Raw genomic sequence first — 25,428 nt, 5'->3', positions numbered from 1 at the left:
TGCATGTCGTTGGGCTCTCTACGAGACCTGATGAAGTCCATAAGTGTCAAAATGATGAGTTGGGCTTTCAAAAGTAATGGACAAGGGGTAATGGACAAGGGGTTGGCCCCTTGTTCTCCACATAATAAACCTGTGGTGCTTCCAATGGTTGTGAGAGCACACAAGTGACCTCATGGGTATCCAAGTAAGTTGAAGATGCCTGTAGACCATATGTAAGGGCTCAGATGATGGTGTAAGTGATGTCACATCAACATACAAGTCCTGGGTCATCTACCAAGTGCATGGTACATCTGTGGGGTTGGCTGGGCAAAGGTGAACCAGGTGCATCTTCCTCATCCAATAGGTGAATCTCAACTTTCAAGCAATCTCTTAGCATATCTAGGGATCCATGGAGTGTTGTCTACTATTGTGGTGGCCCATGGCTCTCGACACACACCCTACATATGCCAATGTAGCCCTCTAGAGGGTTCGGACCCCGTATAGGGAGACCAAACCCAAGATGGAGACCACCTGCAATCCTGCATAAGATCCAATGCGTCACCTAGCCTCTAGTACAACAAGTCATCAAGGAAATCGAGGAAAAGAGCTTACAAACCATGGACCACAAGTGGGGACTTCATAATGGCATGCCCTTCCATAATGGGCTTTGGCATGCGCTAATGTCTCCAAGCTCCAAATGGAGTTAACCAAGTATCCCATTAGGTGGTTTCTACTTCTAAAGGGGATAATATGTCCAAGGTACATCCTTTAAAAGGTGGTGGTATGTGATAAAGAGATGAATGGAGTAGGGAATAAAAAGGGGCAACCCTAGGCCACATGTTGGGGTACAAGGGTAGCTAGTAAGAGGGAAGCCCACACTTGGGTATATAAAGTAGAGGAGGGAGCAATCGTGGAACATGAGGTGCCCCGACCTTGATTTTTCCACCCTTGTTTATATGCCTTTTGTTTTATAATTTTTCTTTAATTAACTACTTGAAGCTCAAGGGGTAAGAGCATGATGTGTGAGATATAGCAGTGGATACCCCCTTTTGAGTTAGGGCGGTTCATTTCCCACCAGCGGTTGGGACAATAATGTGTTCCTATATGATGAAGGAGGCTCATAGAACCTGTAAGAACCAGGGTGACGGCCATGATGATGGGATAGAGCTCATGTATTGGCTTTTGCCCACGTGCTAAATGTGTTTGTACCAACCATCTTTTGCATTTTGTGGTACATTTTCCTGTTGAATGTGGCCAATTATGCTTTTACTTTTCTTTTTAGCTATATCAACCTCCAGGGCATCATTCCAGGCCCGACCCAAGGTGTGGGTAAGGGGAAGGGGAGAGCTAGCCCTATGTGGACCCAATGGAGGAATGTGGACCTAGGTGGGAGAAATGATGAATGGGGTTATAATGAGTGAAAAGGGGGCAATATATGTGGATGAGGGAGTAGGACCATGCAACCAAAATCAGGGTTTCCCATGAAATACCATCCCTAAAGCTAAATGGTCAGTAAAAGAGATTCTACGGGACTAGAATCCAAGCTTAATATCCAAAAGGGTCCAGGGGACAAGAGCACAGACCTAGCATATTCTTTCCGCCGAATCCCCCCATTAATCCATGCCCAGAAGTTTCCATGATAAGCAAACTACAACACTCAATTACCAAATGACAAGGCATACCTTTAGGTTCGGGAGGCCCACCTTCAAACATACGATTATGACAGATGGGTGAGAGACCACATGGCTGGGTCAGGTGGCAAATAAGTGTTGGAATTTCTAAGTCGGACACGATAAAAACCCTTCATGCAGTTTACTGATTTATTCCTACCTACTTGTTCTGTTAATTAACAAGTTATTTACCATGTAAATACTGGAAATAAATACAAGTACATGCTCAACACATTACAAATCATCAACTGAAGGAAATAGAAACAAGCACACAAGTGACAGCATTGTTTTTGGACTAATGTCCCCGGAAAAACCCAATGCGGGAAAACCGGTGCAGCTATTTGAGGGTTTGATTTATTAAGAAGTTTCAGAATACAATCTGGGTGCCAAATCCGGCATACCCAACAGAGAAAACTCTCAGCAGTAGTACCTCTCTAGTCGGAAGCAGATATTTCGGCTGAAACCCCGGATAAACACTCCGGCAACTCCACAGTTCCAATCTGCCCCATGAAACCCCAGTGTCAGCCTCTAGGGACTGCGTCAGCCTCTCTCTGGCCCAGCGTCACCCTGGCTTGGCCTGCGTTAGTCCTCTAGCCCTCTGTGTCACCCACGCTTGCCCTCTGAGGCACTGCGCAGCTCCTGGCTGCCTCTGCGTGAGACCTGGCTAGCTCTACGTGAACTCTTGGCTGCTTCTGCGTCCCTCTCTTCGGCTATTGCGCTATTTCTCCCGGTGCTATCTCTGCCTCTCTGCTTCTGTATTCACTGCCCCTCAGCTGCAACTCCGATCACTCTCTCAACTTTCTCAGGAAACCCAGCCCCAGAAAGTCAAAATCTTGATCTCTTGGTGTGTTTTCCAAGTGACCCTCAAGCGTCCTCTTATACTTTTCTCGTTGACAAATCAACGGCCGAGATTAAGTCCCTCATCAATGGCTAAGATTAGATCTGGCTTGATCCATGACTTTTGGACCATTCTAACACAGTTTTATATTATTCACATTAATATTTTATTTTCCCTAAGTTTAGACTTAGGGACTCCATTAAAAATATTAATTATTTTATATCTCCCAAACTGCTTAGAATTTGCCCAAACCGTTTCTGGGTATTGGAGATCTCATGTGCTTTAGCCTCTCCACCAATTTTCGTGGTTAGAGCACATCTGATGCTACCCCAAATCAACATTCCCTCTTAGCGAGGACTATGCTCTAGTAATACTCCTCACTGAGCATCACTCTAATCATCCGGCATCGGTCCCTGTGCTGATGCTAGGCTTGTTGCCCAACATCCTCTGCACTGTTGCATCCTGTACTGCTACCCATGGCCCTGCCACTGCCACTGCTACATCTGTACTGCAACTCCCTCTGCATCCGTGTTGCTGCCCATGGCCCTGCCATTGCCACTGCTGCATCTGCATTGTAACTCAATTACTGAGAAGTAAGTAACTGATCTCCCAACTCTGACATCTCCGTCAGGCTAGAAACACTCCTGACATTGAAGCTCCCTCTGTCGCTAACAAGTGCTCCTTCTCTGACCTCTGCACTGCTGCAACAATTCTATGCATCTCGCACCGTTGCACACCTCTTTGTGCCATCCTGCATTGGTGCAACACTCCCGTGCCTCTCGCACTGTTGCAGCCTACTAGCCTCGCGTTGTCCTGGGAATCCTGCACTGTAGCTCCCTCTGTCGCTCCATCTGCATCCGTCTCTACTGACATCGCCAGTACTGCTACTCCTCTTCGGGGCTCCCGTAGCAAGGTCTAATCCAAGAGGTTGATACCTCGAGGATCCTGCCTGATGCAAGAGCATCCGGACTTAGCCAGCAATGTGATTGTATGTTCACATGTTGTGGCTAACAAGAGATGAATTTCATTGACCTGAGTGGTCAAAATCAATTCTTAGTAGAGAGGGTTGGATCTCTCACAAATTATCTTTACTCCAATTATTGTAATAATTAGAATATTGTATTATTTTTAGAATAGGAGATAAGTTGTTAGTATAGCTATGTATCAGAGCTTGAGAATAGGGATTTAATGGTTGAGTTGATAAAAATAGAGATTGAGTTGTCAATGCAATTAGGATAGGATTTGATTCATAAAAGAGGAAAGAATGTAATGACAGAGAGATTAGATGATCGAGAATAGAGTGAGTAAGCGAGAGTTTGAGTGAGAGATAGGGTTTGAGATTAAAACAGGACAAACTGTTATAATCGAGCCGAGAGGGCCAAGACTCTGTAATTTCCATTTTGTTGAATAATTGATTGAAGTGTGGTGTGGACGCACTATTCTGGTGCAGAAATTCATTTGTAGTTGTGTATCAGCGTTCTGGACCCTATTCAGGTATTTTTCTCTGTTCATACATTTTATTGAATATCACAGTCGATTAATATTAATGATTAATATTGAGCTTAAGCGTTAAACTTTCCTTAAGCGTCTTTATTAAGATTGTGAATTAAGCACGTGGTAGTATTCGATAAGTGGGAAGTGGTATCTCGCGCGCCCTAAAGGTGGTAAGCGGTATTCCTAAATTTCACGCGATTAGCCTAAGTGGGTGACACGTAGCATAGGAAAACCACTTTTCTCGCGCGCTCTCGACCTGATATCGGTCGTGCAAGAATTCATGCGAGATTGCGCGATAGCCGTTCAATTGGACGGGTCACATCGACGGTGGAGATCATCTGGGCTAGTTGGCGAGCAGACGACGCGATATCCATTGGATTTGAAGGAGTGAAATCGACGACGTGGATTGAAGCGCCTGACAAAAGGAAAAGTCAAAGAAGGACCGACGGTGATTGGTCAAGTAAGCGGGACCCTCGGGAAAAATCCACATACAAGATCCGTCAACGCGCAGCTGATTGGTTACAAAGTTAACCAGTAGTCTAATTCCAGACTACCACCTCATTTTCGTCAACCTCCTATGTCATTTTGGTATCAGAGCACAGAGATTAAGTTTTGCTACAGTAAACATGCCACCGAGGAGAGAAGGAGGCATAGGTCAAGGGAGACCTGTAGCAAATGCAATTCTGCTGGATGAGATCCGAAATCTGCGTACAAGGATGGAGACAATGGAGATTGCTCAGAGGAGAGCACCTGATGAAGGAGATGCCAGTGCTGCAGAAGAATCTTCTGAGGAAGAAGAAGAGGATGAAAGTGAAGCTGCCAAAGTTATCAAGATATTGGCCAAAGCAAGTGGAAGACCAAAGGTGGAAATACCTTTGTATGACGAGAATCTCAATGTAGAAGAGTTGATGGACTGGATCAGTTCATTAGACAAGTATTTTGACTATGAGGAGGTTGATGATAAAAAGAAGGTGAAATTTGCAGTTACCAGATTGAAGGGTCATGCAGCTATCTGGTGGGATGAATTACAAACATCCAGAGCAAGAAAAGGGAAGTCCAAGATCAAACAATGGGATAAAATGGTGAGTAGATTGAAAGCTAAATTTATGCCAAAAGATTATCAGTTAAATCTTTTCAGACAGTTACAAAATTTGAGGCAAAAAGGAATGATTGTCAAAGAATACATAGAAGAGTTTTATAAGTTGAGCATTAGAGCAGGACATGCAGAGGATGATGTAGAAAAGGTAGCCAGGTACATCAATGGCTTGAGATATGACATACAAGATGAAATCAGCTTGTTGAGTCTGAAGACAATTGAAGATGCCTATCAAGCAGCTTTGAAGGCAGAAGAGAAGATGTTGAGGAAGCAAAATCAGAGGAATAGAGGAAAAAGTTCAGCAAGAGGTAGAGGAACTACCAGATCAAGATTTCAACACCCTCAGGGTGAAGCAAGAGGTTCAAGTAGTAGACCACCACAGAGAGGAGAATTTAGTAGAGGAAGATTTGCACCCAGAGGAAGAGGCCGAGGAAGAGAAATTCGGTGTTACACATGTGGAGAATGGGGACATGGATCATGGGACTGTCCTCATAATAAAGTAACAAATCAGAGGAATGTGAATGTGGCTGAGGCAAGGGAAGAAAAACCTCAAATTGCAAACAAGGAAGAATCACCTGAAGTAGGAGAACCAGCTCAGAGAAAGAGACAGGAGAACCAGCTCAGAGAAAGAGTTTATTTAGAACTACATGCAAGTCCAAAGGAAAATGTTGTAAAGTAATAATTGATAGTGGAAGCACTGATAACCTTGTTTCTACAAAAATGGTGGACAAGTTAGGACTAGTGAAAACAGTACACCCTACTCCTTACAAAGTATCATGGCTGCAAAAAGGACATCAACTTATTGTGATAGAACAATGCAAGGTAGAGATACAAATTGGTACTTATAAGGATGTGATATTGTGTGATGTAATGCCAATGGATGTATGCCATGTGTTGTTGGGAAGACCTTGGCAGTTTGATCGGAAAGTTATTCATGATGGGAGAAGAAATACTTACACTCTAGAGAAGGATGGAAATAAACACACACTGCTGCCATTGAAGGATGAAGCAGGCAAAGAAGCGCCTAGAAACAGTGTTATGTTGATGAGTGGGAAAGAATTGCTGCAAGAAGTCAAGAAGGATGAACAGATGCATTTTGTTGTCATAAGGAGACCTAAGGTAATTTTAACTTCCACAAACTTAGATGATTTATCTGAAGAAATCAAAACTCTGTTGAATGATTTTGTTGATATTATTGTGGATGAGTTGCCAAATGCATTACCACCCATCAGGAGTATTAGCCATCATATTGATCTAATACCTGAAGCAAGTTTGCCAAACAAAGCAGCATACAAGTTAACTCCTTAAGAAAATGCAGAAGTTGGAAGACAAGTACAGGAACTGATGGATAAGGGATTAATCAGAGAGAGTCTTAGTCCATGTGCTGTACCAACAATACTCAGTCCAAAGAAAGGTGGTGAATGGCGTATGTGTACAGATTCCAGAGCCATAAACAAGATTACTATCAGGTATAAATTTCCTTTACCACGCATGGATGATTTGATGGATTGTTTAAGTGGGTCAAAGTATTTTTCTAAAATAGATCTGAAGAGTGGATATCATCAAATAAGGATTAGAGAAGGAGATGAATGGAAGACTGCATTTAAAACAAATAGTGGGTTGTATGAATGGTTAGTGATGCCTTTTGGACTCACTAATGCACCTAGCACATTCATGAGATTAATGAATGAAGTCTTTAAGGAATATTCAAGCAAGTTTGTCATTGTTTACCACACAGCAACCCTGTGTGGCTGACAAACTCAGCCACAGGGCCCTGCGGGCTGAAGAAGCAAAAAAAATTGCAAATTATAATAATAATAATACTAATAAACAAAACAAAACAAAACAAAATTGAATACAAAAAATTTTAAAAAAAATTACATGGAAAACATTCAAACAAGGTTCATGAAGCCTACCTGAAGCCGGGTTTGATCTAATGAAGCCTCCTTTAGCCTCCTCCAAGAGCTCCTTCACTGTGCAATGGAGTCACTCATAGAAATGAGCCAAACACTCAAATGACAAGTGAATGACAAATGGAAGGGAGAGAGGTGCTTATAAAGCATTTTCTTGCCTCCAATTTCCCTTTTCCTCCACCTCATTTCCAAAAAAGAAAAGAAAAGAAAAGAAAAAAGAGAAAAAAAAATTGCAATCTGAGGTTTGACGGGTCTTATAGGGGTCTGATGTGGGTCTTATGCCAAACCCGCGGGTCTTATACGAGTACACGGGTTTAATGCGAGTTTGGCTGAGTAAGGGTCTTAAGCGTGGGTTCTATGCGAGTGACCCGGCTCGCTATAGAACCTGCCAAGACCCGCGGGTACTCGCAGGTCTTATGCGAGTGGTGCTTCACTGGTAAATAAATAAATCTCTACAAAATGTCATTAGGTCAAGATAAGGAAGTAGAAAGCAACGAGGACAAACTATTTGTTGCCCCATCCACTACTAAGTATGCATGAATACATTATTTAATGATGTCATCAAGAGAATTTTGCCTTGGAACTCATTTAACGAGTTTCGCTCCTTTTATGCTTATGAATTATTGCAATAACGAGTTATACAGTTTTAGACAAAGAATTTGTCTATTCTTACTCACTGGCTATGTTTTGCAAATCGCAATTTGGCTCTAAGATCATCTTCTTTTCCCATGGACAAACTCATACAGTCATCTTCAACATCACGCTTCACATTCTCAACCTTATTTGCTTCTATGCCATTAACGCCCTAAGCTTTCAATTTTCATCTCTGCAAATATTCAACCTCCAATGTTCAAGCTAATCCCCTTCACGAACAATTGATTTGTCTCATTATTACTGTCATGCTAGGAGATAACTCCTAAAATGAAATCTGTTTATTCATTTAGTTTGCTAATAGTTATATACATGAGGGAGTGACTCTTGAGTTTCATCTCCCAGTGACTCTTCCTTTTCCACTATTTATTATTTACACTATTTACAACTACTCACCCAATCCCCATGATTAGGTGTCAACATTCCCCCCCTTACTCTGAAGGGATGTTGGTGAGTCCAAACATCGTTCTGAATCTTTCAAGTTTTTCTCTTCCAAGTGCTTTGGCGAAGATGTTTGCAATCAGCTCATTAGTGGAACAATGGCGTAGATGAATTGTCTTGGCCTCAACATGATGTTGAATCAGATGGTATTTTGTATTGATGTGCTTCGTTCGATCATGAAACTTTGGGTTCTTGGCCAACTTTATCGCAGAGGTGTTGTCGATCATGAGTGGAGTCGAATGTACTTGTTTTACCTGCAAATCTTCCAATACTTTCCTGAGCCACACAATTTCTTTTGTTGCCTCAGTCGCTGCCACATATTATGCCTCTGTTGTGGAATCTGTTGGAACTGATTCTTTGCTTGATCTCCAAGAGACAGCTCCTGATCCAAGACTCATAACATAACCAAAAGTAGATACCCCAGTTTCTTTGTCTCCATCGAAGTCTGAATCAGAGTATCCAATCAAGCTGAAGTCACCCACCTGTGTATACTTGAGTCCAAAGTCTTGAGTTCCCTTCAAGTACTTTAGAACTCTTTTTGCAGCAGACCAATGTCCCTCACAAGGCTTTTGCATAAACCTGGAGAGGATTCCAACAGCAAACGAAATGTCTGGTCTAGTAGTAGTCAGGTAGTTGAGACTTCCTACAAGTTGTCTATACTTTGTTGCATCCTCAAATTCTTTTCCTTCAATGGATGTGAGCTTTAAGTTTTGTTCCATTGGAGTAGTTAGAGGATTGCATTCAGTCATGCCAAACATGTTCAACAGATCTCCAATGTACTTCTTTTGAGAAAGGAATATAGACTTCGGACGTTGAGTTACTTCAATACCAAGATAGTAATGAACATAGCCCAAATTAGTTATTTCAAAACCTTTCCTCAATTCCTTTTTTATGGATGCAGTGTAGCTCTCATTGTTCCCTGTCATCAAAAGATCATCTACATATACCACAAGATATACAACTGTTTTTCCAACTTTCTTGACAAACAAGGTTGCATCATCAAGATCATAATGTTTGAAATTGAGTTTCAGAAGATGCTCAGTGAATTTTTCATACCAGGCTCACGGTGCTTGCTTGAGGCCATACAAGGATTTCACAAGTTTGCATACTTTATGTTCATCTCCTTTCACAGCAAATCCTTCAGGCTGGGCCATAAAAACATTCTCTTTTAGATCTCCATTCAAGAAAGCAGTTTTTACATCCATTTGATGGACTTTCCAACCGTTCTGAGCTGCTAGGGCAAAGAGTGTCCGGATGGTTGCCCATTTTGCTGTGGGGGCAAAAGTCTCCTCATAATCGACCCCTTCCTTCTGTGCAAAACCTTTTGCCACAAGCCTGGCTTTGTGCTTGTCAAGTGAGCCATCAGCTTTATATTTGTTCTTGTAGACCCACTTGCAGCCAATTGGTTTTGTTCCCAATGGAGGATCAACCAACTTCCAAGTTATCAAAGCATCATACTCCTTTTGCATCGCTTCTTTCCATTCATCACGAGAAGCGACTTCTTTGAAGGAAGTTGGTTTAAAATCTGCAGACAAATTCAATTCACAATCATAAGAAACATCCATATCAACATCATTTTCAATCCATGTATGAAAGTTCTTGAATGTTTGAAAAGCATCAAATTTGTTCTTGAATAAATAAACCCAACACATTCTAGTGTAGTCATTAATAAATGTCATCATATATTTATTTCCATTTGCAGAAGGAACAGGAATTGGACCACATAAATCTGAATGAATGAGTTCAAGTTTTCTATGTGCTCTGTAATGTGAATCATGAAAAGACTGTTTTCTATGCTTTCCTAAAATGCAAACATCACATTGCTTAGTTTCCTAGAAATTGTAGGCAAACCAGTAACACCATTTTTCTTCAACAAGTGGAGGTTGTCATAGTTCAAGTGTCCAAATCTAGCATGCCATAATAAACTTGATGGATATGTACCTTCAAGTTCATCATAATAAGAATTGTATGAGAAATTTTGTGCACGAGCCAAGGTACCTTGCAACTTGAGAAGCCTTTCTTCTTCTATCCCCGTCATGACAAGTGAGCGATCTGATGCTTTTCTCACCTCAACCTTGCCATCAAACATATGAATGGAGTGACTTTGCTCGCGAATGTGGACCAAGGACAGCAAGTTTCTCCTCAGCTGTGGGAGATATAAAACATCATGCAGAAGAAATTCTGGAAGACCAGGCAATTTGAGCCTGGTTGTGCCAAGCCCTTATGGCTTGACTTTTGATTTGTCTGCAAAGTAAACTACTCCATCAACATTGTCAGTAAATTCTTCAAAAAAGTCTCTTCTAAAAGTCATGTGGCAAGTTGCTCCTGAGTCAAGCAACCAATCATTTTTCCAAGAAGCAAGTGAAGCATTAAACAAGTCTTCATTTACTCCAATATTACAATGTGCCACAACATAGTGAGCGGATTCAGGTGCTTTACCTTTCTCTTTGTCATTGGTTTTACCTTTGGGTTGATTTCTTTCCTGCTCAATTCTGTCCCAAGGCAACTTGCATGTGGATGCATCATGTGATCCATCTCTATTGCAACGTATGCAATGCAAATCTGACTTTTCTCCTTGAGAGTGTCTGCCCCCCCTGCCTCTGAAATTTCTTCTTCCTCTTCCTCTTCGACCACCTCTTCCTCTGGAAGAATCTTGAGCAAGATTCTTCTCTCTATGTGCAAGACACACAGCCTCTTCAGAAGACTAAGGAGTTGTCTTCTTCCCAAAAGCTTTCTCTCTCTCAGCAAATTTATTCACAAGGGAATCAAAGGTAATTTCTTTGAGGTTTCCATTTGCTTGCAATGACTCAAGATAATTTGAGTAAGTGGGATAAAGTGCCTTGAAAAAAGCTATAAGAGGAATGTCCAGTTCAACATTAGTGACTTTGATATCATGCATAATAGATTTTACTTCTGATGCAAGAGCAAGAGGATCATCATTTTGTAATTCAAGGCTGAACAATTTAATCATGAGTTGAACAATTTCAAGTGCAGAGTGTGAATCATAGAGTTCCTGCAGTTTTTGTAAGGCTTCGAAAACATTTGAAAATGGCGAAATATGGCGACTCACCTCTTCATTTACTGATGCTGCAATCAAGGCATAAGCCTTGCTGTTCTTATTTTCCCAAATGGCGAATTCCTTGTCTGAGGTAGGCTATTTTGGTTCTTTGTCTCTGTCTCCAACACACACTCCTTTCCATAGCTCATTAAAAATGAGAGTGTGTTTGATTTTCCGTGACCATTCGGGATAGTTCTCCTTCCCGTTGAGAACCACTCCCACAATAGATATCAATGAATGCATTATAAAATCTGTACTGTGGGAAAAAAATACTCCTATTGCAAAATTTTACTCCTAATGGTAAAAAAAATATGATTCTGATATATGAAAACAGAGGTATTATGTGAGGGAGGGTTAAATGGGGGAGGGATTATATGAGGGAGGCCCCACGGTTATGAAATAAGTGGTATCCCAGCTTGACCATTGTACATATTTTGAAGCATTAATGGCGAAGAATCGGTGAATCTGGTCGTTCAAGGTGCCAGTCTCGAGGAACCTAAAACGCGTGAGGCACATTTATACTTGCCCTAACATGTTTTTAATGTAGTAACTCAACAATACAATGCGTTCATATATGAAATTCAAATGTGCGTTCATATATACCAAATATTCAAGTGTGAGGTCTCAGATTCGAATCACCGAACGAAGTCGGAGCTCAATTCAGGATTTCGTAGGGAATAATGGTGAAGCTAACAATGATAGCCCAGGTCACTGACGGGCTTCCTCTGGCAGAAGGATTGGACGACGGGCACGAGCAGAGAGATGTGGAGTTTTATGGTGAGCGTATTATGGACAAAGTATACCAGCGTTCAACGTAATACAAAAAAACTGTGTATTAAAACCAGACAGCATTATGGTGGTATAGTTATGCAAGCTTATAAATGATAAGATATATGGTATGCGGGAGGAGGCACAGTGGAGGGGAGGTCTGCAGAGAGGCATAAAACCGGTGTATACCACATAGTGTATACCACAGGACTGGTAAGAAAAAACACAGCGGACTGTAAAAAAAACAGCGTTATAATGTTATATTGCAAACAGTCTGCCTGCTTCAAAACACAGCCTCCAAATGCTACTCCCTCGGCCCTTCGTTGCACAGTCGAACTCCCTTCTCACAGTCTATTCCTGAAATCACACCTCCTTGTAGCGTTTGCATAGTGTATACTCAATAATGCATGAAACCCAGCATTTAATGCACCAGTGCATTCAATAATGCATGAAATTTCGCAGGGATTTGACAGAGATGTCAGTCTGCAAAGGATGCAGAACATAGGCAGAATAGGCAGAATGGGAGTTACAAAGTAGAGAGGGAAGCCAAAAATGGCGTTGGCTCTGATACCATGTCACACTCTCCAAGAAAGCCAAGGGATCCCCTTAAGAATCCATCGCCAATACCTCTACATCCATCACTACTAGTTTTAAACACCAATCACAACTATCTTTTCCTTAAATAGAGAATGTTACAACTCTTCTCTTTATGTTTACTATCTCCCATGTGGATGCCATGTGGCAATCTTTGACTTGTCGATCTTCCATGTTGATCACAAGGTACATGTGTCGCCACTCTCCTTGGCCAAAACCAAGTCCTTTGCCAAGTAGGCTAGGGTCTTCTTTTAATTGGACTCTCTTTTTCCGTTCATTCTATAGGTGGATGCCCTCTCTTTAGTTATGCAAATGTCTAGTTGCAGAGGCCACCAAGTCCTTTGCTTCCCTTACCTTGGTTATTTTGTGTGGAGTGAAAAATCGAACTTCTCCCTTCCTCTCTATGGTCCCATCTCCATGTAGCATAACCTTGTGGCTATGTTGCATGAAACGGCCCCTAAGGTGGCATACCCATACCCGAAACGCCACCGAAATGTGGCTTAAATGCCTTAGTGGCATTTCCTTATTTGGAAACACCACCTAAATATCATCGAAACGTTTCAGGGGCGTTTCAGCCCAAATCTGGCCTCGTTTCTGCCCAATTTTGCCTTGTTTTCGTGACTTTTTTGCTTTTGCGGGCTCACTCAAGCACCCAAGAAGGTTATGGAGCCCCTCTATGACCAAAATAGATTTAATATAACACTAAATTTTATCTCTAATAACTCCACAGACTAATTTATCTCTAATCAATCCACGCTCTAGTTCTGCTAAAAAACTTGTTCTATTTTTGTTAATGAAGATGAGGATTAGGATTATAAGATATGTAATTGTATTTGTCATTAGCTCATGTTATATTTCATTTCCAGCATATATAGCCATGTATAAAGGTTGATTTTGGATGTAAAGCCTCATGTATAAAGGCTGATTTTTGAATCTTGGATGTACAACCTCATTTATAAAGGATAATTTTGGATTTTGAATCATGTAATCATCTATGCAAGTTAACATAGTCTGGGTTTTCCTTCCAAAACGTTATTTATGTGTCTTATTCTTTTTTTTTCTTGCAAGATGTGTTATTAACTTATTTGTAAAAAAATTACGTACATACATATATATGACGTTTCAACCAATGTTTCCATTTTTTGGGGGTCGCATTTCCAGCTGTACCTGTTTTGGAAACTTCCAGACGTCCCGGCATTTTGTGCAACTTAGCCTTGTGGAGCGCAGGGTGCAAAGTGTAGAGTAGTGCCCGGTCTCCATTGCCCACAGCTCTACATGCCTCTACACCATCGCTGCATAGATGGGCCTTTCCTTTGCTTCCCTACACAAAGTGCAAGGTGCAAAGCAAAGGTTCCACTTTACCTTGCCCACACCTCCATGTGTGCCTTGCTCAGCCGATCTCTTGAATTTTGTGGCCTAGCCCATAGGCAGAGTGTGGAATGCAAAGCATCAAGCTTCCCTCCCTTTGTCCATGCCTTTGTATAGCCTAGAACTCCACATATACAAGGCTTTCCCAATAACGGGGCTTTGGCCAAGGCAATAATGGGGTAAAGCCTTTAAACGTGCAACTTGAGCACTAAACGTGAATCTAGAAAGGCCAATAAACAAGCCATTTCTTTCTTATTGATCCATTTAGGATCAATAAGCCACCTCACTTGGAGGGAGATGTTCCAGCCACACATCTAGACTCCAAAGGCCACAATTCCATCATTTCAGCCTCCCCTTCCTAAGGATACTCTTCTTGATAACCATACCATATCCACTAGGTAACATTGCATAACCACTTGCTTGGTGGCCACAAGGGCACCATGCCTACTCAAACCAAGTGGCTGTCCCAGTGAGCATTTGAGCAGCAATTTCCCCATCTCTAGCAGAGATCGGGGATGATTTCATCTCAACAAGGAGGAATTGATGAAACTTAGTGCGGTGAACGTATGCAAACATGTATATATTGTACTTGTCTACTTTTTTATGCTACAACACTGTACTTTATTCTTATCTCTTTTTAACTTAATTAATCTAAAGTTACCACTCGTGCACTTTACTGCATTTTATTGGACTTGGTCAACTCTGGTCACTCTCCCCTCAAATTGTACCCTACGTATAACAATTCAGATTAGTCTACAGCATGTGTACAGTTCCAGTAATCTCCTCTCATACTTACAAACTTGCTCTCTTCTGCTTTCTTGTGTGTGTATCTTCTTGCATTGTTGGTATTGTGCTCATATTAGAAGCCCATTGGAAGGATTTCAGATGGCAGACCTTGAAACCACCTTATGTTTGTTCATTTCTGTCAGATATGCCCAACACCTAGAAAAAGCAAGCTAATGGACCACTCAGAAGAACCAATTCAAGACTCCTCCATAAATAGCTTCTTTTGAGCAGCAGCAGCCAGCAGCTGGAGTCACTCGAACTGCAGAGGAATCCAGGCAAGGAGCAAGATTTAGCAGCAGCAGAATCCTGTCAAGAAGAATGAAGCTGCTCCAGAACACAGCTCAGCCGACATCCCTCAGAAATAATCCAATGACAAGAAATCAGCAAGACGGAGAACAACAGCAGGCAATCTAGGCTAGTCTAGACCTAAATTTAATCTTAGAGAAAACTCTATTTTTTTTAATGTCAGATATCATGGACTATAACATAAAAGTTTTGTATCAGTTGATCAAGCTAAATGGGTTCGAAAAAACAGATTAAAAGCTAGCATAGCTTATAGATTAAAAACCATGCAGATGAATGTTTCAGTAATCCAGGATGCAGCCACACAGAGAGATGAGTTTTATAAAACCCATCAAATAACTTCTGTGAATACCTAGTGGTAGGCACGTAAGTTATTAACATGGAGGAGGAAGATAAACAGAGGTGCCTAGGGATTAACTATTCATCCATTCCATTTACATTTCTTGGGGTATATTCAGTGTTTAACGGCCATATATAGATTATGAAAATTTGTGGACGATAGAGTTGCCTGTTTAGAGACTTGCAAGATTCCTTGAGGAATCTTATGAAGATGTGGACCAGAAATGTCTGGCATTATTTATCCGTGAGATGTTTCAGCTTAGCTACAGTTCATCCCAGTTGCCAGCTCCAGCGTAATCACATCATACTTTCAGATATTAGACAGGCAAAGCCACAAATGACCTTGTCATCGGACAAGTTTGGAGATTGACGAGGTGCCGTAGGCTTCAGCAGCCCCTGTCGAGATCACCACCAAAAATACAAGCTATTTCTTGTAGGCCTCAAAAGCTGAGAGAATTGGCCACTGACATTGGTTCCAGCTCTGAAGCTTTCATGACATTTTTCCAGTGTTTCACTTTGTTTGGCCACTCATTTTCATAGCTTGTTCTACTTTGTTTACTTTGCAGGAAATTAATAAAGCACTGTCATTGCATATTCTGTTCACGTGCTCTTTTTACAGCCCCATTATACGTATGTGTGTGAAAGTGTGCTCTAGATAGACACAAAATAACTTTTTTACCAAAAGAAAATAAGAGAATTGAATTGACCTACTTCACAGAATATGGCGAAAGAATAGCAATCCAGTCACTTGCAAGAGGCGAATGGACTCCACTAATTGTTATATTCAGCTCCTGAACGTCCTTCAATGGCCCAGGTGGATCCACAGATACTTTCAAATACGGGTTGAAGTCTGGACAGCTCAAAATCTGCCTTCTCGGAATTGACCCAAATGAGTTCTTCTTGTTCATCTTCGTCTGCATTGCATTCCTTTCGTACCCACTTCTTTCCCTGACACCATATCTTAATGATTGGGAGCAAACTATAAGAAGAAACATGAATGCAGCGAACTTCTGCATGGTTGTTGATAAAGTACCATGGTGCCATGGACCCATCAGAGATTTCCTTTGAATATGGATTGCAAGCTTCTGGGTTCTGGGATTTTATGCAGAATATGGTTCGGTTCGGAGGTCTAGAACGATCAAAACACGATAATGTGCACGCACGATCATGAAATAAAATAATGCATCTAAAATGCAAGACAGTGGGAGGTGACGCTTGCTGCTGCATTCTATCCACGGTACTATTTGAAAAGCGCGAAAGAAAAATCCACACGATACTTCCGCTGGTTTTGTCTGGTTAGTCACGGGTCGAATCCCTGTTCTAAATGGACAGGTAGACCAGATGCAGATACAGAATCCGGATCACGAAGTAATTTATTTATAAGTTGCTTTCCGTAAACATTCTCCATCGTAAAAGGCAGCTTGGCTTTATGGATCCGTGAACGAATTTATTCATATGAAATTAATTTCAAAAAATGTTAAGCAGATTATTTATATTTTATATAAATTATAAAAGAAAAATTGGAGTGCAGATTATTTATATTTTATATAATTTATAATTTAAAAAATAGTAGTTTTTAAATGTGATTTTTTTGTAAATTTTCCGTTGTTTTTTTTCCAGATTTAATTGGTCGAAAATCCTATAAAGATTTATTCAAATGATAAGGTTTAGACTGAACTCTTCACAATCTAAATGTTACAAAAAATCGCACTTAAAAGCTACTTCATTTAAAAAGATTTAAGTCATGATGATTGCTTTGGGGTGGGGAATCTTTATTCAAATGGCAAGGTTTGGAGTGAACTCTTCACAATCTAAATGTCCCAAAAAATCACACTTAAAAACTACTCCATTTAAAAAGATTTAAGTCATGATGATTGTTTTGGGGGTAGGGAATTTTATTATAATTGAGTAGCTAACCAATAATGAGAATAGTTATTGTTAATTATTGTTTATTTTAATTAATATATACTTTTAGGATAGTTATTGTTAATTATTTTTATTTTAATTAATATATATTTTTTAAATGAAAATTAAGTAATAATGAGGATAATTATTATTTCAATTTGGATTATTATATTGTTTTAAAAAATATATTAATTGATGATGATGATGATTAACATCCACTAAGACCAATGTGGTGTATAGGACCTTAAGATAAGAGACTAATTGAGACTCTTTAATATTCTATTTCTATGATCAAAGAGAAGGGAAAGAAGCATTCCTAGATCACTATAGTTTTGTTGACTTAAGAAGTGAAGAAGGTTGGTACAGTGAGAAATGTTATGGAAATTGGAACAGAAGTGAGTAAGAGTCGGGCAATCCAAGTGAAAGTGTTTTTCGTCCTCAGCACTCTTTGTATCATAAAGATGGCAGATCTTTCCTCCCAAGGTGTTTTAGGAATAGACCAATGTTATGTCTCACTTCAAAGCTCATGAGAATTAGTTCTAATCTTCCAATGTTCATTTTCTTTTTAGCACTAGTCAATACATAAAGATAATTATGGTTAGCAAGAGTGAGGTTGATCACGTCATTATAATACCTTAGCTTCCTTTTCCCTCTAGCTCCTTATCATCCCATAACTTATCCTTAAATTTGGAAGTAATAGTATTTTTAATAATATCCTTCTTCTCCAAGATGATTTCCTCCTTTATCCCCAAATAGTCGAGCCACGACTGCGCACACTTGTGTCATTCCCTCTTGAGTCGGAGGTTGGGCTTTTAGCTAGAGTTAGAAGCAATTTTGGGGAACCTATTGGCTTCCATTTTATAGAGTTTCTTCTTATACATCAAATATCTAAACATACCCATGCTTTCGATGGGGGAAAGGCTAGCTTCAATCAAGAGGATAGGATAGGGAGTATTTCCTTTAATCTTAAGGTCCTAGGTTATAAATTGCATTTGGATCAACTCGATCTTCCTCTGCCATTCTCTAGATATGTTGCAACCTCAAAGCTCGTAGCCATATAAAATAACAGGGGTGACAAGAGCCTCAAAGAGGAACTTTTTTTTTACTCCAAAGCCAAAGATCAATTGACTTACACATGTTTTCAAGCTCATAATAAGCTTTCCAACCTCCAATAATCCTTTTCTCAATGTTATAATTCCAATTGAGCTAACAATGAATGTCAATACCTAAATATTTATATGAAGAAACATTCTCTAGTAATTTTTATCATTTATGAAATTATCATGGTTGATCTTTTTGGATTTAATTATCATGACTTTAGTCTTGTCGGGATTAACAGTCAGACCCATCTTTGAGCAGTACTCATGGAGGATTTTAAGTTGCTTATCAAGATCACCAGGGCTTCTGGCTAGAAGGACTATATTGTCAGCATAGATGAGAAGAGCAATGACCATACTAGTGAGCTTGGGGCCATTGTATCCCACGGCTTCCAAACGCTCTTTTAGGTTATCGATGTAAATGCCAAAAAAGGTATGTGAAAGGGGACACCCTTGCTTAACATCGATATTGCATTTAATTTATTTAGACCAACCCTCAGTGGTCTTAAGCTTGGCGACAACATTCTCATATAATTGAATTATAGTAACCCTCGACTCGAGAGGAACCATCATCTCCTCGAGTCTTTGCCATAACTTATCCTGACGAATTGTGTCGAAAGTTTTTTTAATCTATAAAAAAAACACTTTTACTAAATATCTTCAAAATTTAAATTATTATCGAGGAAAAAACCAATTCTTAATCCATAAAAGAATATTAGGTATTTTTACCTGCCAAAAATGGGTGACTCCATAGGAGAATTTTCCTCCTAGGTTTGTCTTCAGCCAACAACTCCTAACGGCCACTAGTATAGTTGATATATTGTGCCTTTGATCTTTGCTCCCTAAGCCAATCATATGTCCCCTTGCCCGTCTGTCAAGAGCGTATGTTTGAAGGTGGGTCGTCCAATCCTAAAGGTATGTTTTTCATTGTGCAATTGAGTATTTATGCTTGTTTTTCCTTAGGCACTCTGGACATGGATTATTAGGTGACTTGGAAGGAGGAGGGATTTTGACTGTAGTTTTGTTCCCTCACCTTAAATGGGGGGGGGGTGTTAATCCTCAATCCTAGTCTCGTGGGATCTCCCCTATTGGCTTCTAGCTTCAGGAAGGGAACTACTTCGAAACCCCCGATTTTGGTAGCGTAGTCTTGTTTTTCGGTTTCACATTTTTTACTCCCATCCACATATTGCAAGCCCTATCTCATCATCTTCACTCTATAGGTCCACATGACCACTAATTCCACACGGTGCTGGTACACCCCCCCACCCCTTGTCTACATGTTTGGGTTGGGCCTAGAAATGTCGCCACAAAGGTTGATGCAGCTAAAAAGAGTTAAAAGCATATCATGGCCACAAGCAAGAAACAAAAGAAAAAAAATATTATAAAATGCAAAAGTTAGCTGGGACATTATATTAGCGCATGGGCAAAAGCCAAACATAAGCTTTGTCCCTTCATTATGGTCATCACCCTGTTTCCTAAGGCCCCATGAGTGCCCCCACGTCATTAAGGAACCCATGCACGTCCCAACCCCTGGTAGGCGATGAACTGCCCCACCTTAAGGGGGTAATAACTGCTTATATCATACACAACATGCTCTCATCTCCTGGAGCCTTGAGCAGTAATACAAATAAAAATCAAGAAAAGGCAAAAGGAAAATGAAGAAAGGTGGAAAAACAAAGGTGGGGTAACTCATGTATCCATGATTGCTCCCTCTGACATCTATACACCCAAATATATGGACATCCCTCATCATTACCACCCTTGAACCCATGGCATTTGGATTTGAGACCCCTATGTCCCTTTTCACCTCATCATTATTCACATGCCCCTATCAATTGAAGGATGTACCTTGGACCTATTTTTCCCCTTAAGGGTTGGGAACACCTAATAGGGTTGTTTATTAGCCACTCCTACCTAGGGAGGTAACACTATTGCATGTTTAAAGCCACAAATTTGGAAGGGAAACCCATTATGAAGTCTCATTTGTGCCCTTTATTAACAAGATTGATTCACTTAGAAGCACTAATGAATTATTGTACCTCGTGGTGAGTAAGCACATTGGATCTTCTATGTAATTGGCAAGTGGTTTCATCGTGGTCTAGGCAACTTAACTGGGGTCCAAGACCACTAGAGGATCATATTGACATTTGTAAGGGATGTGTTGAGAGTCATGGGAGCACTCAATGGGTGCTTGACCTACAAATAAATTTATCTTGAGCATGAAACCCATGCATCAAGAATGAAAATAATAAATTTATTTTCTCTTTAATATCAAATATAAATTCATGATTACAATAGACATTATGAAGACTGAACTTAGTTACACATTTTAACGCTCCCTATTAAATACTGAGGTATTCGTAATCCATACATGGTACTTGGACATTCTCGTACTGAATAATTCTCATTAGAAGAGTTAGATTGGTAACCCATCTCATAAGCTATTATTTCAGTTTATCTCATTACACCTCATCACAAACCAACATTGTCACATAGCAATTCCTTGACTAACAACTCTATCTCTCCACAAAATCAGAGTACAATGTTGGTGAAATAATGACTGATAGACACCATCACCATTGTCTCTTAAGGAACATACCCCAACAGGATGTTCACAAGGTATGTCCTTTTAGGACCATTCCTGTCTTGGAATAACACATCCTCAAGGAATTTGCTCTTCGATTACTCTTGCCTATTGGATTCCCTACCACATCCTCAAAGAGTATCAAAATCAATCTCATATGCTTACCCAATCCTTCGTTCTTTCTTCATAACTTGAAGAAAAGAATGACGTGTCTATCTCTCCCTCTCAACTAGGGAGGATCTACACATTCATATAAAAGGAATATTCCCAAGCTCCCTCTCAACTAGGGACTTGTTTCCAACAACAACACTCTACTCTTTGGTGGAGATCAATGTACTATCAGCTGCTTGTAGGGCTCATCTTTCTGCATCATGTCATGAATTTCATCTTCTTCATCGTCACTTTATCATAGGGCATCGACCATCTTCTCCATCACTTTCCCTTCAACGAACCATAGTATTGAACCAATAGTCATGTCATCCTTCTCTTCATCAGAAATTGATCTTCTATTCCACGTTTGGCTTTTCTTCATACAACTACCTCTTCCAAATCATGTTTCTTTCAGGATCTTCCATCCAATCTCATGAGTACTAGTTGTAGGTGACTTCTACAACCCTCTTTCGGTAGCCTTGTTTCAACCCAACCAAATGATTTTCAAAATCAAAATGAACATCAAATTAAAGTTACTTTTTTATGATGGTCTTTCGTCATGACATCAGCTTCTTACAACATCAACATCCTACACATGTATGAACCCATCTCCATTACCCAAATTTTTGTTTTGCAGTATCCATATCAAGGTCTTCATACCTTCTTCTTCCATGGAGATGTCATAGCTAATTCTTCTATTTATCAGATGTTGATTACTTATCTTATCTTACATTACTATAGTTGCATCTTTCGCGAACTCCTCTTCCTCTCTTCACATATTGTTTTCTTGGGAACTTCTATACATAGTTCCTTCTATTGAAAATGAAACAAGAAAATCCTAATTTAATTTTGTCCTTGAATTAAATTGGGAATAAAATTGTAATTCCACGTCTCATGACAACTTGTATTAGTTAATTAAGTTAATTTGACTTAGTTGGCTCAGTGAATTCGAGTTGAGGGTCTAAGTTGAGTCATGTGGAGTGTCTCATACATTATAGGAGCCCTCATTGAGTTTATTTTGAGTTGTAATTAATTAATTCAATTTAACTGAGTTAAAGTCAGATAAATAAGTTCCAAATTTTGGAGGAACTAGTGGGAGGTCTAGTAGTGTGATGTTGCTTGCAGTGATCAAGCAGTAAACTGATGATTCACTTATAAATAACTCATGCATGTCATATCTGAGAGTTACCCAGTTGAGATTAGAGTTCAGGGAAAATGTACTATCAATTGTATAATCATTTGAATTGTACAAGTGGTGCATGCAGTCAAAGGAAGGCTTACGAGGATTCTGCAATTCCAATTGAGGATTTTCCCGAATTAATAGGGGGTTAATTCCCAAGGAAACAATGCAAGAAAATAGGGACTTAGGCAAGTAGAAAATTGGTTAAGTATTGGCCCTGTGCTCGTCTATGAAGTTGTGAGAGAAATAGAGATAGTGTAGAGGTTGCTTGAGCTTGAGAAAAACATTATAATCTGCTCATGTTTTCCGACTAATGCAATATGCATATAGCAGGGGTTTTTAGTTGTGGCTTTCCCCAGGAAATCATTGTGTAATGTGTTGATTGAATTCTTTCTCTTGTATACTTCATGACTTCGCGATCGTTTAATTGTTTCCACTGATGAGTAGAGTAGATTCAAGTCTATTGCTTTAGTAAATTACAACTAGTAATTTGAATTCACAAGGAATTTCTACACCTTCATTATAGGAACCATCATTTTCAACCACCTCTTCTTCCATATGAGGTCATATTATGTTGATTTCATCTTATCAATATGTAGAAGAGTTCAAGGCACATTGTCTACATGCCTTCATGCATCATTCTAATGGAAGAGATCCTTATTCTTTGATGATGCTCATGAGATAGAGCATTCAACCATGCTATCTGCAACTATATGACTACATGACTTTACCTATAAAATATATACATACCTCTTCCTCCTTTTGGTCACATAGACTTCCTTCTAGTAGCTTCATTTCCTTACTTGAAGATGAAAGTACTTCAACCAATTTGTCATGGTGCATGTCTTTTTCATCATACCATCATCCTTTTAACATTTAGATCCCACATAATGTGGAATGTATACCATCTACGAGACACTTGCTTCTTCTTAAGTAGAGGTGAATCTTCTAACAAAGATTCCAATGGAGGATCTTAATGATCCTCATTCCGCAAATGCTCCTTTCTAATGGTGATGATTTATGATGATCACTTTATCTTCTATCTTGCTATATGACTTTCTCCAACCATATAGACTTCTACTTCGGTTATCCTTATATGCTTCCAATGGAGATGTTATGAGCTACTTCCTTTCTATCAAGATGACAGCTACAACCATGTAGACTTTCTACTTCAGTTAACCTTTCATCCTTCTATGATGATGTCATATCTATTTCAGCTCTAATGCATCGATCATACTTGTAATGCTTTCTCTTCTCTTTTATAACTGAAAATAACTAAGTGAAGGAGATTATCTCAGACAGAGTAGAGATATTTCACTTCCTCTTTCTTTGGTTTCTTCTTTTCTGATTCTTCCACTTCTTCGGTAACATGGGCTTCATTTCTTTCTTTTGTTTTCTTGTTGTCCTTCTTGAGTTTAGGACAATTCCTCTTAAAGTTCCCATATTCAATACATTCATAACATTGGATCTTTGACATTTTGATCTTCTTCTTCTTTCAAGGATCAAACTTTCCAAACTTCCCTTTCTTTCTAGCCATGACAACATATGCTTGAGTTTGTTCACTTGATCCAATATCGTTTTTTACTTTCAACCTAGTTTCTTCAATCCTACATAATGACCAAATTTCATTTAATGGAGTGGCTTCCTTCTTTCCATAGATACTTGATACAAAGTTGCCACGTTCATCAGGTAGTGCATTGAGCACAACGATGGTAATTTCTTTATCAAGAATTATTTCTCCTAGTTCTTGTAGTTGATCTCTTATTTGTGACACCCTCATAAGGTATGAGGTTATCCCTTCTTCCTTTGATACCTTCATTTTGTATAATTTGGTTCTCAATGATATGACTTCTCCCAACTTTTCATAGATATCCTTACATCTCTCCAACTTTGCTACAAAAGGGATGAGGGAATCCTTGATTGATTCTATGATGCCTTATTTCCCCTTTCATATACTTAGATAATGTTTGAGCTTGCTCCTGAGATGGTTTGGTGATGGAGCCCTTTACATATTCAATAACTTCATTCTCTATGAGGATCAAATCTACCCTCTTCTTCCATGCAAGGAAATTTGATGACCCAACCAATTTGTTACTTTCCTTGCAAAATGAAGTCATGTTGATAGTAGATTGAGACATAAATATAAAGATACTTACTTGTCAAGTGAAGATGCTCCTAGATGATGATATATTAAACTTGATGCCTTCTTGATGATCTTCTTCAAGGATGTTCAAGATATGATCTTTGCTTGAATGTGAGGGAGATCACCTTGATTTATTTCATGATGATGGCACTTATTCTTATTGCTTTCTTTGAATATAGAAATGTATAATATGGAGACTTCAAGATGCTTCAAATATGCAGTCCTTCTTTATTTAAGTGCGGGTAGGGTCCTTGAGGTCTTCTTCTCCTAGTGATGATGTTATCCTTGAGATGAGTACTCCTCCTTGGTGCTTCTTAGTCCTCCTTAATGATTTACTTGTGCTTGGATCTTATGTATCCTTCTTCAATAATGTGATCTTCAAGCTGCCTCTTCTTTTTGTTGTAGTCACCTTAGCCTTGAAGTCATGTTGAGAAATCTAGGGGAAGTTAGATTAGGTGTTTTCTTTTACTTTGATAATTGATTGTGATATATTTTTACTTAAATTGATTAACTTCTTCTTTCACTTGATTATTATTACATTCTTATCATCAAAAAACTACCAAACTATGAATATTAAATAGACAAAAGGACACAAAATGTAGGTCGCAAGCTAGGGCCAAAACAATTAGAAAAATAGAAGAGAGAGTAAAGATCCATTACACACAACATAAATCACCCTTAATGTTATTATTGATCATCACAGGTACAAATATATAAGACACATATTACTGACTTCGACACAACTAGATTATCATTACAACTCACACATTGGAAACAAGAACTTCTAGACTGACTCCTCATAACTCCTAATGAAAAATACACATGACATGGAAGCATTACTTCCAACACCCTCCCTTAATGCTTACATGGATAACATTGAAAACAAATATTACAACAATAAATAATTATTTGTCTCATTGGTCTTCATCAACACCCACACCCACTCTGGAATCTCACAAACACTGCTCTTTCACCAACACATCTTCGAGCTGTCACTTAACCTCCATTTAAAACGTAACCGCCTCTGACCATTGTTGATGAACTTTGCAGGATCAACAATATTGACAACTC

At 39.4% G+C, this 25,428-nt stretch overlaps 1 protein-coding gene across 1 annotated transcript in view; it reads right to left on the bottom strand.

Annotated features, from left to right (window-relative positions):
- LOC149173782 (putative inactive purple acid phosphatase 27) overlaps window positions 1–16,527 on the bottom strand; it is a 199,382-nt gene extending 182,855 nt beyond the window's left edge. The window contains exon 1 of the mRNA XM_089428007.1: window positions 16,010–16,527. Within this exon, the coding sequence (XP_089284133.1) occupies window positions 16,010–16,350 (341 nt within the window). The 5' untranslated portion in view covers window positions 16,351–16,527. The remainder of the gene's footprint in view (window positions 1–16,009) is intronic.
- Between the last annotated feature and the right edge of the window lie 8,901 nt (window positions 16,528–25,428).

This window comes from Pinus tabuliformis, chromosome 4_2 (genome assembly GCF_031772625.1).
Source record: "Pinus tabuliformis cultivar Carrire ecotype Pingquan chromosome 4_2, CPIR1, whole genome shotgun sequence".
In the NCBI taxonomy this organism is placed as follows: domain Eukaryota; kingdom Viridiplantae; phylum Streptophyta; class Pinopsida; order Pinales; family Pinaceae; genus Pinus; species Pinus tabuliformis.
This window is presented reverse-complemented; position numbering and strand designations above follow the sequence as displayed.